Source organism: Cygnus atratus, chromosome 12 (assembly GCF_013377495.2).
Source record: "Cygnus atratus isolate AKBS03 ecotype Queensland, Australia chromosome 12, CAtr_DNAZoo_HiC_assembly, whole genome shotgun sequence".
NCBI lineage: Eukaryota > Metazoa > Chordata > Aves > Anseriformes > Anatidae > Cygnus > Cygnus atratus.
In genome coordinates, this window is record NC_066373.1 from 6,448,134 (window position 1) to 6,470,433 (window position 22,300).

The 22,300-nt window shown below is 36.1% G+C and overlaps 1 protein-coding gene across 3 annotated transcripts in view; it reads right to left on the reverse strand.

Annotated features, from left to right (window-relative positions):
- WWOX (WW domain containing oxidoreductase) overlaps positions 1–22,300 on the reverse strand; it is a 510,213-nt gene that overhangs the window by 307,897 nt on the left and 180,016 nt on the right. The window contains exon 9 of one of the 3 annotated variants that reach the window (XM_035543239.2): positions 11,989–12,024. The exons of the other annotated variants lie outside the window; for them this stretch is intronic. Within the exon in view, the coding sequence (XP_035399132.2) occupies positions 12,004–12,024 (21 nt within the window). The 3' untranslated portion in view covers positions 11,989–12,003. Of the gene's footprint in view, positions 1–11,988; positions 12,025–22,300 lie in introns of those variants that run through there. 3 annotated transcript variants of the gene reach the window in all.

Sequence of the window (22,300 nt, forward strand, 5' to 3'; positions counted from 1 at the left end):
CTCTTGAAAAATAAATCATTTAAACATTTAGCACACACAAATAAAAAGGAGAAAGTGTTGAAGGAGATAAAACCTCAGCAGAAATAATAACTGAAACCCAAAACAACAACCACAACAAATAAATCTTAATTTAAAAAATATTTCTTCATTCTGTGAGCAAGCCTCCTAGCAACTGTTGTTACCATTTGGCAGGATAGGTCACGTATACTTAAAGCAGAGTTAAACATATCATTGCTTGTCCCCTTTTTGACATACTAAATAATATTCCTAAGCTTCAAACACTCCTTTCACTCACTTTGGATATTTTATGATTTTAAAGAGGAGAAGGTTCCTTCTTCAGTTTCTAGTGCCTCCATAATGCTAGAAATTCCAAGTAAATTTCCCCCCAAGTAAACAGCCAAATAGCCAATTCTTGCAGGACTGAGGGTTTTTGTTTGATTGTTTGTTCTTCCCCCCCCCCCCCCCCCCCCCAATCCCTCCCCCCAAGGAAAGGAAAGGGGAGTGGAGAGAAGAAAAATAACCTTAACTTTGGTATTTTAATGATGACACATAAGTTGTTCATGTCAAAATTACAACTCTGAATTTGACCTGAAAAACTGGGGTGCCATATTCCACAGGAGCACAGGAGCCTCACTAAGGAGCACACCTTATAAAATAATTTGAACTTTCTTGATTTTGCTTATTAGAAAGAAAAGTTGCATCAGGAATTATGAAAAAAAAATAAAATAAAAAAGAAAATCTTCACTTCAATTCCTCACGTTTTCATGGACACTTTTAAATTAACTTTAACTTTTTCACCGACATTGACCCTACAGTACTGATGTAGCTCCACCAGTAAAGCACAACTAACAACATGATATGGACCTCTCAGCCTTCTGCCTGATCAAGACACTGTCCACATTTACAGGTGGAAGGACTTTTATTTTCAGTGAGAATTATCCACAACTGCATGACTTATAGGAACTAGTGTTTATTAAAAATATCAAACATCACAGCACCCATAATGCAGCTTTAAGACTTAGAGAAATCGGAGTCATAAAACTTCGTCTGTTCACAGACATTTGAACACACTGTTTTTGCTCAGACTTCATATTCTGCACAGTTTTTTGCAACCCCAGAGATAGATTGTGATAGAGAATTTCTGGCAGTTTGGTCTCCTGATACATGTCCTTTTAGTAAATTATCTCTGTATACCTCTTAAAAGAACATATGATCTATAATTCTAGTCTGAGTGGAAACATTTCTGTATTTTACCATGAGGATTTATGTCACATTAACAACACAAACATGCAATATTTATCCCTTTCCAGATTCCTTTTTGTGTGTAACTTCTCACAATCCTTTAGCTGCTTTGGCATTAACTGCTAAAATGCTAGAATGACAACCATGCCAAGGAGCAACTCAGATGAAGTACAATTTATTCTATATTGCACAAATGCAGCCCTGAAGAATTTCCAGTGTGAACTAAGATCTTAAAGGACTTTCTACAATGTCAAAAGAGCACTTGTGTGGAGAAGACACACTGCACCTCCCTGTTTGGTGATGAAACACTAACCAGCTTTACTTCTGATAAGATGCTTTACCTGAGGTATTCAATTATATCCCTACCAGACTATGCTGAAGGAATATTTAAAGTCTGCTTTGCCCTTGACTCTTGATTCTGCATGTCAAAAACACTTAACTCAAACCCTTTTGGATTACCAACACTGCATTAAGTTCATTGACTCCTGTACCAGATTATCCAGGACCAGATGAACTGATATCACACTAACAGATATTGATGCTGTTTTAATATTAGACAAAAACAGCATGGCTTTACAAACGTTTTAATTATTTTGAGGGGGTGGGCTAGGAGAGAATAAACAGTTCCCTCATGCAACCTGCAGTCAAGTATTTTATAGAACCCTCCCTTGAAACTGTTGTGAAAATTCAAAAATTTAGCGACATACATCCTGAAGAAAATGCTTTTATTTGAGAATTTTTGGTTTATGAAACCACAAAACTGTCCACACTAATCTATAGCTCCCCTTGCTGGGTCAGTTGCTGAATTGCATTTGAGCTGTGGCAAACAAATAAAGTATTTGATACATCTAGACTTACAAAATGTGCATCATAGACATCTGCTGTTGTGCACGATAAGCCTCTGTGCTATCCACATTGCCTGGAGATGTAGCCTCACCAGCACAAGACAAATTTCAGACCACACTTCAGTGCTGCAACTGAAGAGACGACAGAATCAAAAAACAAAAGCACATACCAGCTTCTTTCTGCCTCCTAAGTTTCTACAGACTCCCTTGATTACCACAGGCGATCCTCACTTCTTGTCCTTAACCCTCCCACTCTGAAAGATGTCAATGAACAGGCTGTTATTCAGAACACCATTCTGAATGGAACTCAAAATCTCTTAACAGCTATACTCGAAAGCAGAACCAGTCCTTGTTCCCTTACTAGAAATGAGCACACCACAACACATCTTGTTCAGACCACCTGCAGTTACTGTTCTGTTTCCTTCATCAGAACTAGTTAGTGCTACTGTTTGTGAACCCTATGAGCTTTTTTACTGTAATAAAACTTAACTGTCCCAGAAAACCTGACTTTTTTTGCAAAGTGCATTATTTCTCTCATCAGTTATTCAGATATGCCCATAAACACACTGTGAAGGTTTTTCCTTCTTGAAATGGCTTAATAGTTTTCCTAATGAAGAGTAAAATATAATCCATATCCAAATCAACTAATCACTAATGCAACAGCAATTCCTTAGATTTAACACAGTTTCTCATTCCAAACGCAAGGTACAATGATGCTAGGATGGAATTCCCCCAATATATAATTTTTTTTCCCTTGACCTTTCAGTTACAATTTGCATTTTCAGGTAATTCATAGCATCTTCTATGCTTTTGTCCTAACAAGTTTATCTACGTTAGCTGTCTTGACATCGCTGTGGAGATATAACTGAGAATAATATGGCTGGAGTGTAAATCCTACTGCAATGGTTTTCCCACAAATATGGGAGTCTTTCTCACATTGGTATGAATATGAACACAGAAACAGGTGTACAATACATGGTGCTGTAGAAGTTTTGTTAAAAAAATAAATAAATCAAAACTTCTATCCAAAGAAAATAATAACATAGGCAACCATACCTTCTAATGATGGTTTTATCTGAACCTAATGAAAATTTGGAAATATGATACATTTTTCTGGTTAAAATCAGCACATACGGACACAGCACAATTAGGATTGGTTGTTTGGATAAGAAAGATTTTCATATTTCTTTCTCTTCAATCACTCTCTGTTCTTGTCATTAAATTAAATAAAATAATAAAAATAGAAAAAGCAAAAAGAAAGCAAGCACATGTAAGTCAACAAGCATCCAAATAAAAATTATAGATCTATTTTTTATATGCCTCTGACACCCTTTTGACCATGTATTGACCATTTGTGACCATTTTGCTCAGACTAAATCAATCAATAAGTTGCTCGTCCAGAATGTAAAACTGAATTTTTAACTGTTATAAAATTGATAATTCAGAATATGAGATGAGATGAGAAGAAGATGGTATAGCTATAAACTCACAGTATGCATATCAAGAAAGCCGTGTGATCGAATCACATTAGAACAATAACTACTAACATAAGAATTATTACAGCTTTTAGCAAATGAAAGATTTTTAAAATGTTTTGATACTCACAGGTAAATTTGACATATTTGTCAATTTTCAAAGGAGTCTGGAGTGATTAGATTTAGAGGTCAGTCACTTAAAGGTCACTGTGAGACCATAGATTTTACTTTCAAATTATGAGCAAGAAAAACGATAACCAAAACTTTGCACGCACAAAGTGACTAGTTGATAGAGAGATTTGTGAAGTTAGTCTCACCCATTGAAACAGACCCCCATTTACCAGACATAATTTTCCTGATAAATAACCTTGATAGATAAAGGCAAAGAACATAGACGATTTACTGCTATTACAAACTTCTTCAAACTGTGTGCCAACACTTATCCTCTTCAAAATAAACCAGGGAGCACTAGGTCTCATGTTACAAAGCATACTATTCCAAAAAGCTAACAATAAATCTAAACCAAAAATCAATACTATTAATTTGTGAGATGGATGCTAAAAAAATCAAAGCTGCCATCACTCAAAAGTGTTAAAACATAAACACAATGGAAATCATAAATGTGCTTTAAAACTCAATTTAAAAATACCAATTACAGATTTTTCTAATCTAAATTTAAGACTCCTGTTGCTTATTTATTCCTATGAAAAAGGATGCAGCAGACGAATTGTGAATTATGTTAACAGTCATTTTCCCAACCACAGAAATTGTTGGCTTAATGCCCAATGAATACAATAGCCACATGTTCACAATCTTTAATTATCCAATTAATGTAGTGTCGTTTTAGCAATTAGTTCAGATGACCATATGTAACTTTTTACAAACAGCTCTTTCTTACTATGACCAGAATGCCAAATATACCAAAATGTGTTTATATTAAATGCCCAACTTGAACATTAAAAGGACTTACATAACTACCTATGTTTAACATACTGTGACTTGTACTATTAGATGCTTTCCAAAATGGATTTAGTTTCATAACTAAGGTTGATTTTTGCAGACTTGTTCTGTCTTGCAGTCAAAACTCCACATTTTGTTTTCTCCTGTAATGTTAAAACAATGTCCTAATGAGGTCAAACCACAGCTGTCAAAAAAAGTTTTGGATCCGTTTTGGTGGGTTTTTTTTTGAGATAAAAATTGAAAACCAGCTTGGTATAGTCTATGCACAGATTGTGCAAAAGCTTCACCCCTACGTTTCTTACAGTGCTCTACAGATGAACCACTTGCATTAGCCACTGCGCCACGGCACCGGTGTTGGTCAGAAGAATGGCAGCCACCTCCCCATTTTGTGGTATCACAACACAACCCCAAGAGAGCTGCGCGCTCGTGCTGGTTCGATGCCAGGTGGCTGTCAGGTCATCGCTGCAAAGGCAACAAACTGAGGCACAGCCAGAGTATTGTGTCCCTTCATCAACCTGGAGCAGGCTGCAGGAGACAAGGGTAGGATCCTACCAGCACAGAAGAAGAGCCTCAAGAGACACTGTGTCTCCTCCGCTTATTGAACATGATTTAGCTCAGCAGACCTAATTCTCATACTCAGTGTTATCTCATCCTTTACAGTTTAAGTTACGCTCTAGAAGGAATGAAGACAAGGATGTAGATTACATTACACCTTCCTTTTTGGAAGCATATGGCATTGGACACTGTTGGAGAGAAGAAATTGGCTTACAAGGAACCAACATGAAAATTGGCTTCCCAGGACAGGTTTGAGTCAACACATAAATCTTTTATTCCTTATGTAAGGAACATTGCCGTATTCCTTACAGTAGGAAGTTCCCTATATTCTCATTGATTGAGGATCTGATTCCAAATACAACTTCTAGGTGCTCTGATGACAGAAGTCTAAAAAACACTAACAAAGAACAGAGACTGGCAGAACTAATTCCCAAGTTCAGTGAAATGGAATATAAGAGAAAGAAGAAGATGAAGGCAGAATGTCTGCTTGAAATTAATGCAACATATTTTGTTTATTACCTGGCCATCACTGTATTAGGCATTAAACACATTCAGAGAAAACTATTTTCTGTCATAGTACTTCTCTGCAGTAAAAAGATAAGTTATTTTCTCCTGAAGATACTCAAATTATAATCACTAGTATAGGGGTAATTATCGAAGAAGAAAAAAGAAAAATCAATTGCTGTGTAATGTCTCAAATCTCTATTGTTCATAAGCTGTGTTTAGATGAAGGTCTTTATTTCTCCTTAAATTGGCTTCAAGTCTCTCTAAGGACTCTTTTAATATATAAAAACTGTAACTATTTTAATGTAAAATTCATATCAACCTAAATGAATAGGTTAGCATTACATTTTCTGTCACCATAATTTATGAATACCAAAACCGGTGAATCACAAGACATACAGTGGTAGATAATTTTATTTGTGACAAAAGCAATTTTTCTGCACCTTTTGCTCTGTTATTGACTTTCACTACTTGCCCATATTTCACAGGGCCTGTTTTATACTAGGGTTTTAGGAAAACAAATGGAAGTTTCAGACCTCTGTTCTCTGATACAAACTACAGCTTCTACGATAAGTTTCTTATCAACCACAAATCTGCTAAAACAGTTGGATGTACTATTCAACAAGACCTGTTAAGGTTCCTTCAGCTTATACAACTACTTGAAACACTGGAGGTATTTAGTAGCTCTTAGGATAATTTCCTCTGAAAACAAGAGAAGTTAGCCCTGACCACTCAAAAGACAGATAATGGAATAGAAACTTTTTGGGAGGGGAAAGAGAGGTAAAACATTTTTTTAACTTGACTTGTACGATACGTTCTCAGACAAAACGTAATAAGCCCTTTTGGCTCTGTATTCATCTACCATCAGATTCACACAGCATAGCTCTGATTAAAATCCAGCTCTCTGTAATGATTATGTTTGAGTAATGCCCTTAGGAGGATGAAAATGCAGTAGAGATGAGTGATTCCATGTTCGGCCACAGCAACAAACTCCCGCATGTGGACACATACTAGGGCAAGCAAATAATACCTGGATATTAAGATTTGCTATAGCCTGGGCTTTTCTGCAGAAGTTTGTTTGAAGAACGAAGGAGTAGAGGAGATGCAGTTATAAGATTCTTCAAGATTACTCTGATTACTTCCTCACTTTCAAACGCAGAGTATATTGAAGCCTCTTTAAAAAATTCATACAGTAGAATCATTCAATGCAACTGTAAGAAGAAAACTGTCAGACAACATTCCCAATTCAATATTACATTGTGCTTCAGGAAAAGATTTCCATATATTCTAGATTAAAAAAAGTCTCATAAATAAATGATAATCCATTGCTTGCACTGAAAAATGAAAAAATAATTTTCTGTTTGCATTTTACTCTGCAGAGTAAAATTTAATCTCTCGTTTAATATAGTCTTTGTATATACAGAGAAGTAAAAAGATGTAACCTTATGAAAATTGATTTTTTTTACATGGTTAAAAATATTTCTATCTGTGTTTATCTAGAAATCTTACTTTTATGAGTGCTGGAATACACCACATATTGATAACTTAAACACATTATTCCAAACAAATTATGATAATGTTATTTTTTAAAAAGAATGGAGAAAACCTAGGCTTTTAACACTAAGAAGGATAGAGACAATGATGAAGAAAAGGGAAACTCCTAAGAGGTTGCTACCTCTGGTACAGCTCAATAGAAATCTGTTAGTAATTTTTAAGAATGTATTGTCACAAGACTTCTATATATTTTACATCAATCTAAAATCTAACATATACTAATATAAACATATATTATATATATGTATTTATAAATAAATTTACATTTTAAGTAATACGATGTGTTAGCATTACACAGAATATGAATTATAAAGTACAAACTATCTATACCTAAATTCACAGGCAATATTAGAAGCATAAGGCAATTCTTTTAGCTGCCAAATGAAAATCAAATATAATGTTGCTTTTCATTACACTACTTTTTTAAAAATCTTCAACTTTCTTTTTAAATGATGAAATATTTTCCTAATAACATTTAATTTGTTGGAAAAGAAATACTTCATAATTCACAACAAAACTTTCTGGTTTGAACTCTCGTATAGAAAAGCAGCAGAAAAAAAAGAAGGTTAAGTTCACAATTCTGTTGAAGAGACATCTTCCTCCTACTTGTTATGTAGGAGTAACCTGGTTTAATTCCCCTCTCTGCCTGGGGGGATTGGAGCGCATCGCCCATCGCTGGTTGATAGCTATGCTGTGGTTGAGGGCTCGCTTCCCTCCTTGATACAATTCCACTTTCTGTACGTAATTAAACTTTCACTGAAGCAGGTAGTGAAACCCCAGTGGCCCACTTCCCAGGTAAAAGCCACAATCACCAGCCAAAAGGGTCATTCTTACTTAGTTTATTTCTCAATTAGTAGTTACTCCATACGAGATAAACAGGACAAAATGCAGTCCTGTTGCTACAAAAAGCTATTTTCGCACAGCCATTTAGAGACTTTTCTGGGAGAGGTAGGCTGCAAGACAGAAATTGTGAGCTTAAGAAAGCAGCTAAGATGTCATTTTGTATTCAGTTTTGTAGGGAATAACTGAATAGCCAGCGTGACAAGAGGATGAAAGCGATTCCCTGCCCTGCTAGTAACCTGGGAGTATTTATCTGACAACCTACCTCTGATGTGTGAATAGTTCTGGGGTCACTGAAAATATGGTGGTTCCTTCTACCCTAGAATAATTTACTGTCTTCCTTAAATACATCCACTTGCTTCCAGCCTTGCCATCAGTTCCTTCTATCACTGGGAAAGGAAAGAATTGCACTGTCTTGCAGCTTGCATTTACACTCCCTCTGGTCAAAATAAATAAAGGTTGAGGGAGATGCAAAGATGTTCAAAAAACTTTGAAGCACATCATTCCTAACAGGATGCTGTCAGTATGCATACGTAACGGCAATGTACTTTTAGGTGACTTGCATACAGCTATAAAAGCATTTTCAAAAGCGTGAAACTTACTTTTGAAAATGGCACAAAAGCACATTTTAAATGGGAATTCTCTCTAACAGAATTACTCTCATTACTGCAAGAAGTGCTAATTTTCCCGCTCACTGGAAGCTTAGTAAAAGTTCTGTATTTTGTCCCTAATTGTGATTAATCAGTGTAGTACTGTGAATGGCAGAAAATCCTTTTCAAACATGGCAATTTTCAAAATCTGGCAAAGTGTACATGTTATGCAAATTACTTCATAATCGTACTGCACGCTAAAAGAAAGCAAGAGAACTCCAGGCAGAAAAAAATAAAGCATCCTCCAGAAGCAGCATCCTGGCCAACTCCAGGCATGGGCAAACTACATGACCGCCTGCGGCAGCAGGCAGCTGAGGCCACCGAAACCTTGTTTCTGCCACCCATCTGCAGCACTCCAAAGCCATCACTTCTGCTGCTGACATTGCATGAGGATATGTGGGGCAGAGGATCTTGGAGAAGTGGCGGTGGATGTATCAGGCAGGGAGAGTTGGTGGAGGACCCAGCACATACCGGCACAGCAAGCAAGCCCAGTGCTCTGCAACTCTCATCCCAGCCTGAGCCCTTCTCTCTACCTGTCCTTTGCTGGGGCAGAAGCAAAGTTTCATCACACAGCCTTGGTTTTTGTCAGCACTGTTGGGAAGCCTCGAGCAGGCTCTAACCAAATCTACACAACTTCAGAAACATTTGAAAAGTACGGCTGCAATGTCTACACGCAGCTAATTCTTTATGAAACCTGTATCAACACACACATTGCTGATAAACAAAGTCTGCTGTAAAATAAAAGGCCAAAAAAGAGAAAAATCGTTGCTTACATAATGAATATTCCAAAGCCAAATATTTCCACTGCTTCTAATAAACACACGATATTTCTGTTTAATCTTATGAATATCCAGAGCTGCACAAGTTGAAAAAGTTGCAATGTCACTAGGTTAATAATTCTTAAAAATATATATATTTATATAAATATATATTTATTACTGTTAAAATATAGAACAGAATTCATGTGATGTATATTCTATGAGAAGCATCATTTTGCAATGCTTTCTGGCCACTTGTGAGGCTCAATTTGTACAAAGACCCTGTAAGTGTAATGGGCCATACATGCTGAAAATAAGGCACAGCAGTCCCACTGCAATGGTGTGTACTACATGTGGTCCAACTCAGACTACTCATCTGTCTATGAGAGCCAGGGGGGTTCTTAACTAATAGGAATAACAGCTTTCCTTTTTTTTTTTTTTTTTTCTAGCTAAGAGAGAATGACAATAACAACTAGATCTAAAATGTAAACACAATTATTGTTTTTGCCAGAGCTTATTCAAAACTGGGCCTTAAAAAAATATAAATAGAGAAAATTTAAGACATTTATTGAATTCAGTACCTAACAGTAATGCCATTTACCCATTAATTTTCTACCTCTTGTTTCTGAGAGTCCAGAAGTTCTCTTCTGCTGTACTTGCACTAAGCACATAAACAAGGCAATCTCGTAGATTAACAACTAATTTTTGGACAGAATTGCAGGTTTGGGAGCCAATTTCAGGAGTTCAGAAATGTGGAATCATATATTTTTGGGGTGCACTAAAATATCAAGCAACTCCTCCTATTTGGTATTTTTCTTACCAGGAAATTTCCAAGGTCTGTGCCACGTGCTGTCAGTGTTTCTCAAAAGGGCTTCTGATCATTACTTCAGGTTGAAATGACTTACCACGCAGCCATCTGGTCAGATGCATTAGTACACACTTCAGAAATCCACAAACATTTTCTAACTGCACTCTCCACTGTGCTCTAAGTGCAGCTTTGCTAGCACGCACCCAAGTACAGTATGTAAATAAGACAAAGACTAATAATGCCTTCAATCCTTTGAGCGCAAAGGCTGCTGTAGTATGTAACATAGCAACACATTTTCCATTACACCCAAAGATTAATAAGCCTCATGGAGACCTGGAAAATCTGACAGAAAACAAGGGCAATACGATGTTCATTTCTGTTTCATTAAACACAGGATGAGCTGATGGATCTCTCCACACTTTGTCACTCCACACTGTTAATGGCTCTTTGACATTATTATTCACCACGGGCGAGATTGTGTAACCTTTGCTCACGCTGGTGAGCATTTACAAAAGTAGTCCCACTGGCAACTGCTTTCGAGAGGTTACCTGAAGCATATGGTACTTCTCAGCTCAAGGAAGAGTGGCTGAATCTGACCACAGAAAAGTGTTTATGAAGGATTTCAGTGATGTGCATAGTTGGTGAAGGGCAATTCAGTGGATACAAAGGTTTAATGTCGCAGTTAAAAACTGTTTTCTCTTTCTCTGCACATTTTTAGCTCTGATGTAACTGTTGTGCAATGTTTCTTTTTCAAGGAAGCAAATCAAATACCTGGCTCTAAGGAACAAGAACATGACCCAGGCAGCCAAAAAGTGCAGGCGCATCAGCCCAACACCTCCTTGCAGATATGAGGCATAATACAAAAAGCCTTGGGAGAGACGAAATCATTTCAGCACAAGGAAGATCATTATTTTTACTTAATTACTTAATCAGGATTTTATTTCTTGTAATGTAGTTATAAAACACAGTCATACTTCACATTACCTTTCTTTTAGAACTGAGTATTTCAGTAGAGAAATGGAAAATAAACAGCAGTGATGAACACAACCGTGCCTATCACACAAACTAACCAGGAGTTAACCATTCCCATGTATCTTTATTATTTTCATTTGAAAACTTGGATGAATGGTAATTCTTCCCTCTTACTCAGTGTGCCTTCCTTTGTGAAACTCAGAGCATTACAAAACTATGAATAAACACGACTGTCTTTTCTTTACAAATAGCCCAAAGAGGCACATAGATATGAAGCAACATTTAGAAGAGGTATGCTGGATAGATCTTTCCCTCAACAATCAAATTCCATTTCCAGCTCACCTTCAGTTTGCACAGACTTGCATTTTCCAATTCACCATTAGAAAATATGACCTGTGCAAAATTCACCCTATACCAAATGCAATTCAGACAAAGATGCAAACAAAAACTTTCCTCATTGCACATGTTCAAAGTGGCACTTGTGCAAAGCAGCTCATTATCATTTCTGTTCTTGTCTGTGACCTGCTTCTGGGACCTTTTCCTTATTTCTTCCACTGCAACCTAATCCCTGTGCTGAGCTGCTAGCCATCTTCCTGCATCAACCTACTTTAAAAACCACCATACGCTGATCTTTTTTTTTTTTTTTAATTTGACATCTGTTAAAGAAAAATTCCAAGAATACCAATACTGTCCTTAAAAACTGGGAAGGGAGAGGTTGCAGTCATACAGAAGTTATAAAACTCCATAATAGAGCAAGTGAGTAGTGACGTCCCAGTGGTATTAGCGAGTGTTCCTCGATGACAGTTTGCATGTGCAACCCTCTTGTTTGAATTCAGACTGTCATGTGGTTTTTCTGACCAACTGTAATTGAATAGCAAAGACTGAGAATTTCATATAATAGGGATCAATATTTAAGTTACAATACAATAACAAAAGACAAAAAGACATCCATCCAATAAATATAATTAATGAACCAGCTGGAGAAAATGACTATCTGCCTGTAGATATTACACAAACATGAAAACAGAACATTATGTAAACATAAATCATGGTGGATTATGTGTTCAACTTCAGTTGCAGGTTAAAAAAATAATAATAATTTGGCCAATTCTTCTAATTCATATTAGAAAATAGATTTTAAAGAAAGCTTTGGCAAAGTGATATATAAATTAAATGCTCGGAATTATAAATTAGTTTTCCCCAGACAATCATGGTGATTCCATGAGTAGTTTCAGAAATAAAACTCGTATCACTTAGCTTTCTGAAGACTTATCAGACAACTTTACAACAGGATTTTTTTATAAACAATACAATTCACTATATGAAGACTGCTGCATTTCTAGCTAAATTGCAACATACAAAATTCCAACTTATCCTGTGCAGAATCCCAAACTGAAGTGGACACTATAATCATTGAGGGAGATAAAAACAATAGGACTTTTGCTACAGAACACAAATGTCTTTTAAAAAGTTGAGATGGGAGCAAAATCTCAAAGGTTTGCCTTAGTCAGATGCTTGAAACTAAGAACACGAATGGCATCACTCTAGGAAATTAAAGTTATTAAATTGAAAATATGGCATATAATACAGTTAATTCCATATATGCTGAAGATGTCTGGGATTCCTCAGATACATATACAATAATTTGATTTTGGAGAGCAACAACACACCAATTTCACATCACAGAATTTCTTAGATCTCTTTCCGTTTAAAACATTTACCCTTTGTCCTATCACGACATGGCCTTGTAAAAGGCAAATCCAAATTGGCAAAGGTCTAGTAAGCAATCAGCTCAAGAAATACAAACCTCCAACCCCAAGTTTTCAGCCATGAGACAAATTCCCACAATGATAATGCAAATAGATGATTTTCCTTACGTATAGGTCCTGAATACAAACAGTGGATGATAAGCAAGTCCAAAGAATCCAAAGGAGTGAATGCTGAATGTAAAACCTGAGAGTATAAATAGAAACCGAATAATTCAAGAAGATATCTGTCCTGTTTGCATATAGACAAAATGCTTCATCACGTCATATTGTCACAGAGGAAAAGCAGTGATGCAAGCCCTCCTCTCTTCTCTCTGTGCATGTATGAAACCATTTTACAGACATGCACTCACACATCTATCTTTGTCTTCAGTCTTTGCAAACAAATTCCCTACAGAATATGAACAAGATTGTTCTTGTACCATAATTTCCCAAAGAAAAAAAAAAAAAAGATCTTTTACAAGTGTCTTTGTTACTTATGCTATGTAAACATTAATTTCCGTGTCACTAATTTCTCCAAAACACAATAGCAAACTTCTGAAGACAAAATAATATAAAAAATGTAGATTCAGGTGACAGCTGAAGAATTGGGGTGATCTGCAAGAAACAGCACAAACAGAGCAAAAAGAAAAGCGGGTGGATTAGTATCACGTTCCTGTAAGCTTGGGGTCACTAAGATGAATGTGCATGAGACTCTTTTGTCCGTTTGTGCTATAATTTCACACACTAAGAACAAAATTGTTCTCTCTGATATGCTCATAGAAGTCCCTCTGGAATCAATGAGAATTACATGCCCGCATCTAAGGGCAGAATTTGGCCCTAAGTCATTAGTTAGAACTCTCTGCTGAAACCCTGCAGAGAATAGGGGGTTTCAGAGGACGACGAGGATCAAACTGATGTAGCACACTCTGAGATTTACTCTCACAGGAGACCATCAAATACTCAGACACTCCAAAAAACCCATTTGTAAAGATAAAAATCTTTACAAGACTAACACACCATAGTCATAGAGGCTGCTTGCAGTTAATAAAGACCTTAAGAAGCATTAAAAACTGTGGCAATGTAATCCAATAAAAGTTTAGAGAAGAAAAATAGACGAGATTTTCAGACCTACACAGAAGAGCATGCCAACCATTTCTCATGAAAAAATAGACTCAAAATGAGTCTGAAAGAAAGAACTTCAGTATAGCTACATGTACAGCACCCATGTTCATAGGTGGCCTTAAATCTGTTGAAGAGCTGCTGCTACATCAAGACAAAACAAACTAGCACTTTTTCTGGACTGTCTTAATATAAATTCTTTCCCTAGATAAGGCATAAGCCAGTGAAACCAATCTCCTGCTACTTTGGAAGAGTTTTGGTGTGTGTGTGTGTACAAGTACATATGCCTGTGTATTTAACATGTGTTTATGTATTTTAATTTTATTTTCTACTTTCTGTTCTGAAAGAACTGTCTCTGCATGAATGACTGTAACCATAGTTTATATTAAGATCTCACATCTATTATTAATTCTGAGCTTTAAGCAAACAGTTGATGCAAAAATAATTACAAACATAATTTTGCATCAAATGCTTTTAAATTTTTAACAGTAGTATTTAGCAATATTACTTGTGTCTGGTCCTACCTTCAGAGAAATGATTCACTACTATGATAAGTACAGACTGTTCCATCCTAGGTATTTCTGGGTCACTTTCATTACTCTGGCTCTAAAAGACAAATCTGTGCTTCTCATCAATTGTAGTGATAAAATTTTTCTTTTGTTTTAATCAAGGACTGATAATATTCCAATCCATACTGGCTGCAAAGTAACAGCTTAAAAACAACAACAACAAAAATCCCCACGCTATTTAATTCTAAACTCCATTGTATATGTTGCAGTATAGGCTAACATTTGCTGTTAAAGCAGAAAATTACAAGGAGGGCCTAATTGACCCTCCTGTGTCTTTGAAAAATCCTGTCTGTTGTTTCTAATTGACCCTCTAGATACCTTTATGGAACAATGAATGAATCCTCAGTAAATAATGGACGGTGATGATTAATAGCCATGGTTTAGCTGGACCTCTGGCTCATGGACTTGTGCTGCTGAATATTTTTTCTGTTATTTTGCCATCACAGTTCTCCGTACCTCATAAACAAACTATTTTCAAATAAAAAATATCCTATCGTAAATAATATGAAATATAAGGTACAATTCAATGCTACCTTATATAGTGGAATGAAAAATAAAAATTATTGGCATTATTCAAAATGGCTTCCCATTGCCACCTTCTTTCATTTTTCACTTGAATGTACAGTAATGTGTCATCATATATTCATATGCTTGACTTAGAAAGAAAAAAAAAGGTCCATAATGGATCCCCTCACAAGACATCATTTATTTCTTTTCTCTGCATTGTAGTCAATAATAACAGAATGTCATATTTCTCTTTCTTGACTCTTCATTGCAATAAAAATCTATAATACTAAGATACTTGTAGATTTGGCTTGATTATAATGCTGTCAGGAAAAATTATGAAAACATCTCCAAATGTCTCTTCTCTTATTTAATATCTCTGATGCCTAATGTTTTCAGGGTTGTCAAATTATAAATACAAATATGTTGAGTTACACCATTTCTCTAAAAGACCACAGAGAAATGTGGCTGTGTTTTGAAAAAAATATTTACAACACAGTAAAAACTGGTTCAGCGCCAATCCAAGAAATCACATGCAGCAACAAGTGTTCCCATACATCATCTTTCCTACAGCACAATGACATTTCGTGATGGCAGTTCTAAAAATCAAAAATCACTTTTTAAAAGTCAACATCGCATGCTGAATACATCAAAAATAAATAACTAATTGGAATGCTATTGTAATATATGTAACAAAATACTGGGAGTTCAAACAAATTCACTTGTTCATATTTTAGAAATATATCAAAGATGAGCACTACTCTTTAAATGTGAAACACGACTAAGGATTTTGGGATTTTAGCTGATAACTGGTTCTGACAAAGTAGTTTAACCTTGACCTTTCAAACTAAGAAAGCTGCACGAGATCTGGGAAAAAAAGAAAAAATGAAAAAAAAAAAAAGCATTCCAGGTCTCCAAGTGAAGAAATATATCAAATTTATCTAGCTTTCTACATCCTAAACTCTCTTGGATACAAGCTGGGCCTATTTATGAACCTTTTATGACAGTGAACATAAATGCAGGAGCTGAGGTTCATTAAGCTTTCTTTGAACTGTTCTTAACAACACTCAGAGAACTTAAGTAAATACCCCCATGGTTTTATCCTGGGAATACTGACTTGACCAAGGTCACAGAGAATATCTGTAAATTTAGCCTTTGGCTAATCCCAGATTATCTAAAATAGATGGTTATTTCAAATCCAATAGCAATGGTTTTCACAATTGATACTTCAATTCATTGCAACTAAATTGAAATATGAGAAATGTTCCTTTTAAGGCAGTTATTAATACAATACATCTTTAATCATGTATACAAATTATTTGCTTACTGAAATCTGCACTTCTCGTTAATGCATGGTTTCTTACCAGTGTTATCCTGATCTCTCAGGAGACAGTATCTGCCACTGCTGATTCCCAGGCACTTGCCCCCAGTCAAAAAGTGAATGTTTTTAGAAATATTGTACAATTTGTGCCACTAAAGCTGTATGATGACTGTACAAAACTGCCAGTAAACAAGCAATAACTGTGAGGAGAGGTTAACTGAGAAAAATAATATTTCATAAATTCATTGATTTAGTAGAGTACAGGATTCTTCGGAGGATGACTAAATAAGCAGGTGAAGTCAACCTGTTATTGGTGTTGCCACAAGCAACACCAATATTGTAATATGTTAGATATGTTAGATACTGTATTACATTAAGTAATATGTTTGTAAATGTTGTATATATACCACTTTCCAAGTTTCCCAGTGTCACAGAACAGCTGAGGTCAGAAGAGACCTCTGGCGATCACCTATTCCTCACTGCTCAGAGCAGGGTCAGCTGGAACAGGCTCAGGACCTGTGCCCAGCTGGGTTTTCAGTAGTTCCTAGGACAGAGACTCCACAACCTGCCTAGACAACCTGTTCCAGTGTTTGACTGCCCTCAGAGTGAAAAGGGTTTGTTTTGGTTTTAATTTAAGTGGAATTTCCAGTTATTTCAATTTGTGTCCATTTCCTCTTGTCCTGTCACCAGACACCATGGAGGAGAGTCAGGCTCTGTCTCCTTCACTAACCCCATCAGATTTTTGCACAATTTAAATTTCATCCAGTATAAACACTAGCATAACTTAAAGAAGTATACATGGTCTTATATCCAATGAAAGTCACTTATACACACACAACTGTCCAATTTGCACTAATGCAAGACAAATGTACAACCTTTCCCTGCCAATTTGAAATTAACTTGGTCCAACCCAGAAACCTGCACTCCAAAACACCATGTGCTCTGTCACTGGGCTTGAGCAAACAGCAAAATGTGACTGTGTGTGTTCAGTGTATAAAAAGGAATACAAACGCTATGTTTGTATGTGCCACCATTATAAATTGTGCTAATTAGCCACTCTCAGCAGGTGTATTTTGTAACTGTGCTGTGTATGCTTGATATCTGAAGCCTACCTTTGACTGGTGGGTAGACTTATGTGGGTGCTATTAATGACATAAAAAAAAAAAAACAGAGAAGCTAATTTCCTTGTTTGACTGATAGTAAATATTTTACATGAATTTATCCAATAGTAAATATAGTAAATATAGTAAATATAGTAAAAATAGTTTATATAATATACCACTGTATTTACAACTACTTTAAAAGTTCTTATTTATTATGATTGAGAATATTTAGAAGATGCATATTCTTTTGGGGGAGCCTTTATGACAGTAGGTAGATTCATATAAATCACATCACAATTTACAGTAGGAAGTTGTTCGTCTAAATAGAAGAAAACTGTAACCTTTGTACAAGTGGGGTTAAACTAATTCTGAATTAATGAAAAGCAAAATTTACATACAGCTTTGTTACCAAAATTAATAGGGATCTTCATCTCTTTCACAGTCATTCCCATTGTGCCTCCATGGCCTCATCTGCTTTCACTAAAATCATGGTAGAAAGCACATTTTTCATTTAATATCGAGAAGAATACAGCACTTCAGCCACTAGGTCTGTTTCAGTGCATAAAGATCACAGAGCATGATAGATGGTTATACTTCAAGTAATTTTTTGTTCTCAACAGCATAAACTGAGCCCAAACATTAGAAACTTCAATTCAGTTAGAAATCTGACTGCTAAAACACCACATACTGTTTTAGTTAAAGGGCTGAACACAGAAATGAAAACTGATTATTTCTCTTCTGCTTTTAAAAATACATATATTTAGTTCCAACTATTCTTTCAGAAAAATAACACAGCACATGCTCAAATGTTTTCACAGTCAGTAACCCAGAAAAGTCAAAAATTGATCTGCAGGACTGAAGATTTGATATTATAATTTTTATCCATCTCGTAAATTAAAAGTTGTTACTTATTGAGTTAATGGTGAAATGGTCTCCAGTTCAGGATGTTTGACACTTCCCATTTCAAGGCTTCAGTATAGCTGCTCATAACTTCAGCAAGTTCTGATTTTTCTCACTGAAGTTTCCTATTACAGCCGTCTGTGGGACACAACTTATGTGGGAAAGTTTCAGCAATGTGCTTTCGTAATTTCCAAAAAGCCAACAAGGGAAAAATACATTATTTTCAGAAGTTTAAAAAAATCTTACAAGTGTTTTCTGGGAAACCTCCAAGTCTCTAAGGCAGAGAGTGACCTTATAAGTCACCAACGGCAGTCCAAAGTTGGAGGAACAAAACATCTAGCTGCTCGGTGCAGTCTGCATCCTAGTGACCTCATGGTGAGTATGGAAAAGCCCTCTCCCCCCCGCTCTAAATGCAGGAAATTAGAGCTTTGGCTAAGCAAGAAAGAGATAGAATAAAAGAAAACCAGAACAACAACAAAAAGGGAAAGAAGAGTGGAACAAAATGTGTAAAAGACTGAAGCTGAAAGGGATAACTTGGGGTGGGAAACACAGGATTTGACAGAGGATGGGGCAAACAAAAAGGAAAAAATCAGAGAGGTCTTAGAAAAAGAAATCAGACTTTGGAGGGAAAAGAAATCAAAAAGGATAAGGCACATCACTTTATTTCAAAACCTGTACAGAATACACCAGTGTCAGCACTGTTCAAATTTCACAAAAATTTACAAAATAAATGTAAATATGACACTACTCACAACTTGGTGGTGTGTTGAGAAAGAAGCAACCCATGATTACTATTAGAAGTAATTAGCTTAGCTCAAAGGACAGTGTTAGTACTTCAAAGGAAAGAATCCAGAATCTACTAACAACTCTGTAAGGTTTTCAACCTTCCCTCCATCTTCCTAGCATCTATTAAATAATGAAGAAATAAAACAAACTCCTTAAACTTTAGAAAATACCAAATCTAGACTGTTTATGAAACCTTAATTCAGTCCCTTGGTGAATGCAGATTCACCGAAAAAAATTAATTACAAGAGAATACTTGACTACATCATTTTGTCTCTTTTTTTTTTTTTTTGTATTAGCCCAGGTGTTTTTAGCTAATTATTCTACTAAACACGTCACCATTCAATATACTTATCCACGCCTATGTTTCCAGCAGCAACTCTAAAAGGATCATATTTAGTGATTATGCTAATATTTCTATCGCTTTCTTTTCAGCATGCCATGCATTACATAAATCCACACATACTCTCACAGGAAACTAGTTTAATAAGTAAGGCCTCTTTAGTCAACCATCTTGGACTATCCCCAGATCTCTGCTGCTGCCAAGTGACTGATTTAAGAGATGGACAAACGTAGACACACAAAAGTACAGATACTATGATTAATGGATGATCCAAATTCCCCTGAACTGCATATCATGACTTAAAGTGAAACCCTGAAGAGATTAAAGGCAGGAATTACATTACCATGAATAAAATAAAAATAGTGATATTCTGTTTAAAAGCTTTTGAGTGCAAGCAAATTGAACGAATATATCAACACAGCTTCCAAAGAGTCGGTCAGGTTGAATGTTACCCAGAATTTATTTTGAAATAAGCTTTATATATTTCATATATAAAGTACATGTCTCCTTGTGACTAGCACTAAAGCTATTACCATGTAGGTTTTAATTCTTTCTTCAGTCATATAGAGCTTACACTGACTGCATTGTCCTTCTTTTAATAATGGAAACTTCTCTCAATTACATATGAAGTACATCTCAATGCTGTAGGTACGAGACACACAGAGATATACAAATATATACCTAGGTCATTATTCTTTCCTTTTATTAAAATTTGAAAAACTCTCTCCTTGTTATAGTGCCACAGTAATGTGGCTGCTGCATCTTATTTCTCAGTATTGAATTCATAAACAGGGGTTTAGAGGGCATTTAGTGTTTCATATTATTTGAATCATATCAGTTGAAAATTTGTATTGAAATTATTCAGACAGTATGTAAAGCACTCCTATAAAAGATAGCTGTACATTAACTTACAATTAAATGATGGTTTTAATGAAATTATAGTGTGTGACAGGTTAACGGACTGATGCTGAAAGGCAAATGTCGAAATGAAGCCAAGACGTTTATTTTCAAACTGACAAATCTTAACTCAACCATAACATATAGTTCCATTAACATTATAGTTATTACACAAAATAATTTGGTTGAAAAAAATAAGTAATTGACCAAGCTGCCAGACTGCCAGTAGAGACCGTAACCTCACCAAGCTCCATGAAAGACAAACCAAGCCAACGCCTGAATGACATACAGGTTTTGTTTGCAGACTTGGAGAAAGGGCTACAAACCTAGGACCAACCTGTCAGACACTAGCTTTCTCCTAAACAATGTCTCTAACCTTCACTTTTACTTATACATCTTCTCAGTACTAAAGTCAAGCCAGCAGGCAAGTCATGGCTTAAACACATCAAAAACTGTTAAATGGGATCCTAAGCCCTAGCTTCTGCTTATTTTTCCCCAAATTCTATGTCACAAAGAGGCAAAAAAGTGTTAACACTTTGAGTGTGGGATTTCTCTTTTAGAACAGCATCTCTGGATGGCATTAAAGACATCATTCCTACAGCTTCCAGCAAGCTAGTATTTCAGACTGTTAAGCTATGATTTGGCCGCTATATACAATTTCACATATGGGAGTGAGATGTTTAAAGGAGCAAAACCCTTTCCCTTCTGAAAAAGTCCTTCTGTCCAAACTGTTTAAGTGTTGGCTAAACACCAGCAAACCAGAAAATGTGACAGAATGATCAGCAGGACACGCAGAGGTGAAACCCAGGATCTTTTTCTTGAAACGAGTAACAGCACAGAACTAAGCTAATGGACTGATTTTCGGCATGGCCAGGAAAACACAAAGAAAGAATAGATGAGAAGAACACACCTGTAGCAATATGAGTTTTTCAATAACTGGAAACAAGAGAACACTGTAAGGAGTGAAATACTGAAAATTCTGCCCAAATACATTATTTCAACATAGTAAAAATGAACAACTGGAACAAACAGCTCACAGGACCAGTACTGTGACAGAGCCCTCTTCCTCCATGTTATTAGCTTGAGTACACCATGAGTGGCTAGCGACCAGAAGTAATTATCATACAGCAGATGTAATTTTGCTTCTGTGAAATGAGTTGTGGTCTCAGGCCAGCTCCTGCCAGCCAGCTTTTCACAGCTCAGAAGCCAGGCAGGCACAGGCTGCTGGAGAGGCAGTGAATGGGCATGGAAACTTCACCCTTTCACCCCTTCAGGTCAGGATGAAATTGCAGTGCTGGGAAGCCTGCACTATGCTTCGAAAATTTATAGTTGTTACAGCCAAAAGGGGCTCTTTGTGACCATCTAATATGACCTGCCGCATAACTCAGACCATACAATTTGAGCTAGTTACTCCTTGCCACATTGTACTTTCTTTTTTCCTCTCTCTACATCACTTTCTCTTTTTTTTTTCTTTCTGTTTTTGCTTGGTTGTTTTTCTTTATTTGATTGTTTTTAATACAAGGAAGCTTAAAATTCCCCAGCTGCCAATTCACCACTTATAAAATATTACTTTACTTTGTAAAATCAGAACAAAACAAAAGCTTGAAAGGAGGCAGCACACACATTTGCCCTGTTGCCCAAGTCTTGTTACAAAATCAGTGACATAACTGGGTAAAAGTAGTAGAGATTACATGATTCAAAGCATGCTTTAAGCGTCTCAGTGTACGTTATGTTGCACTAAATGCAACTGTATTTTACAGATTAATTTGATGTAATTTTCTGTCTACTGCCACCTGAGCTCTAAGTACTGCCTACACCTGTAACAACTACAGACACAATGTGTCAGTACA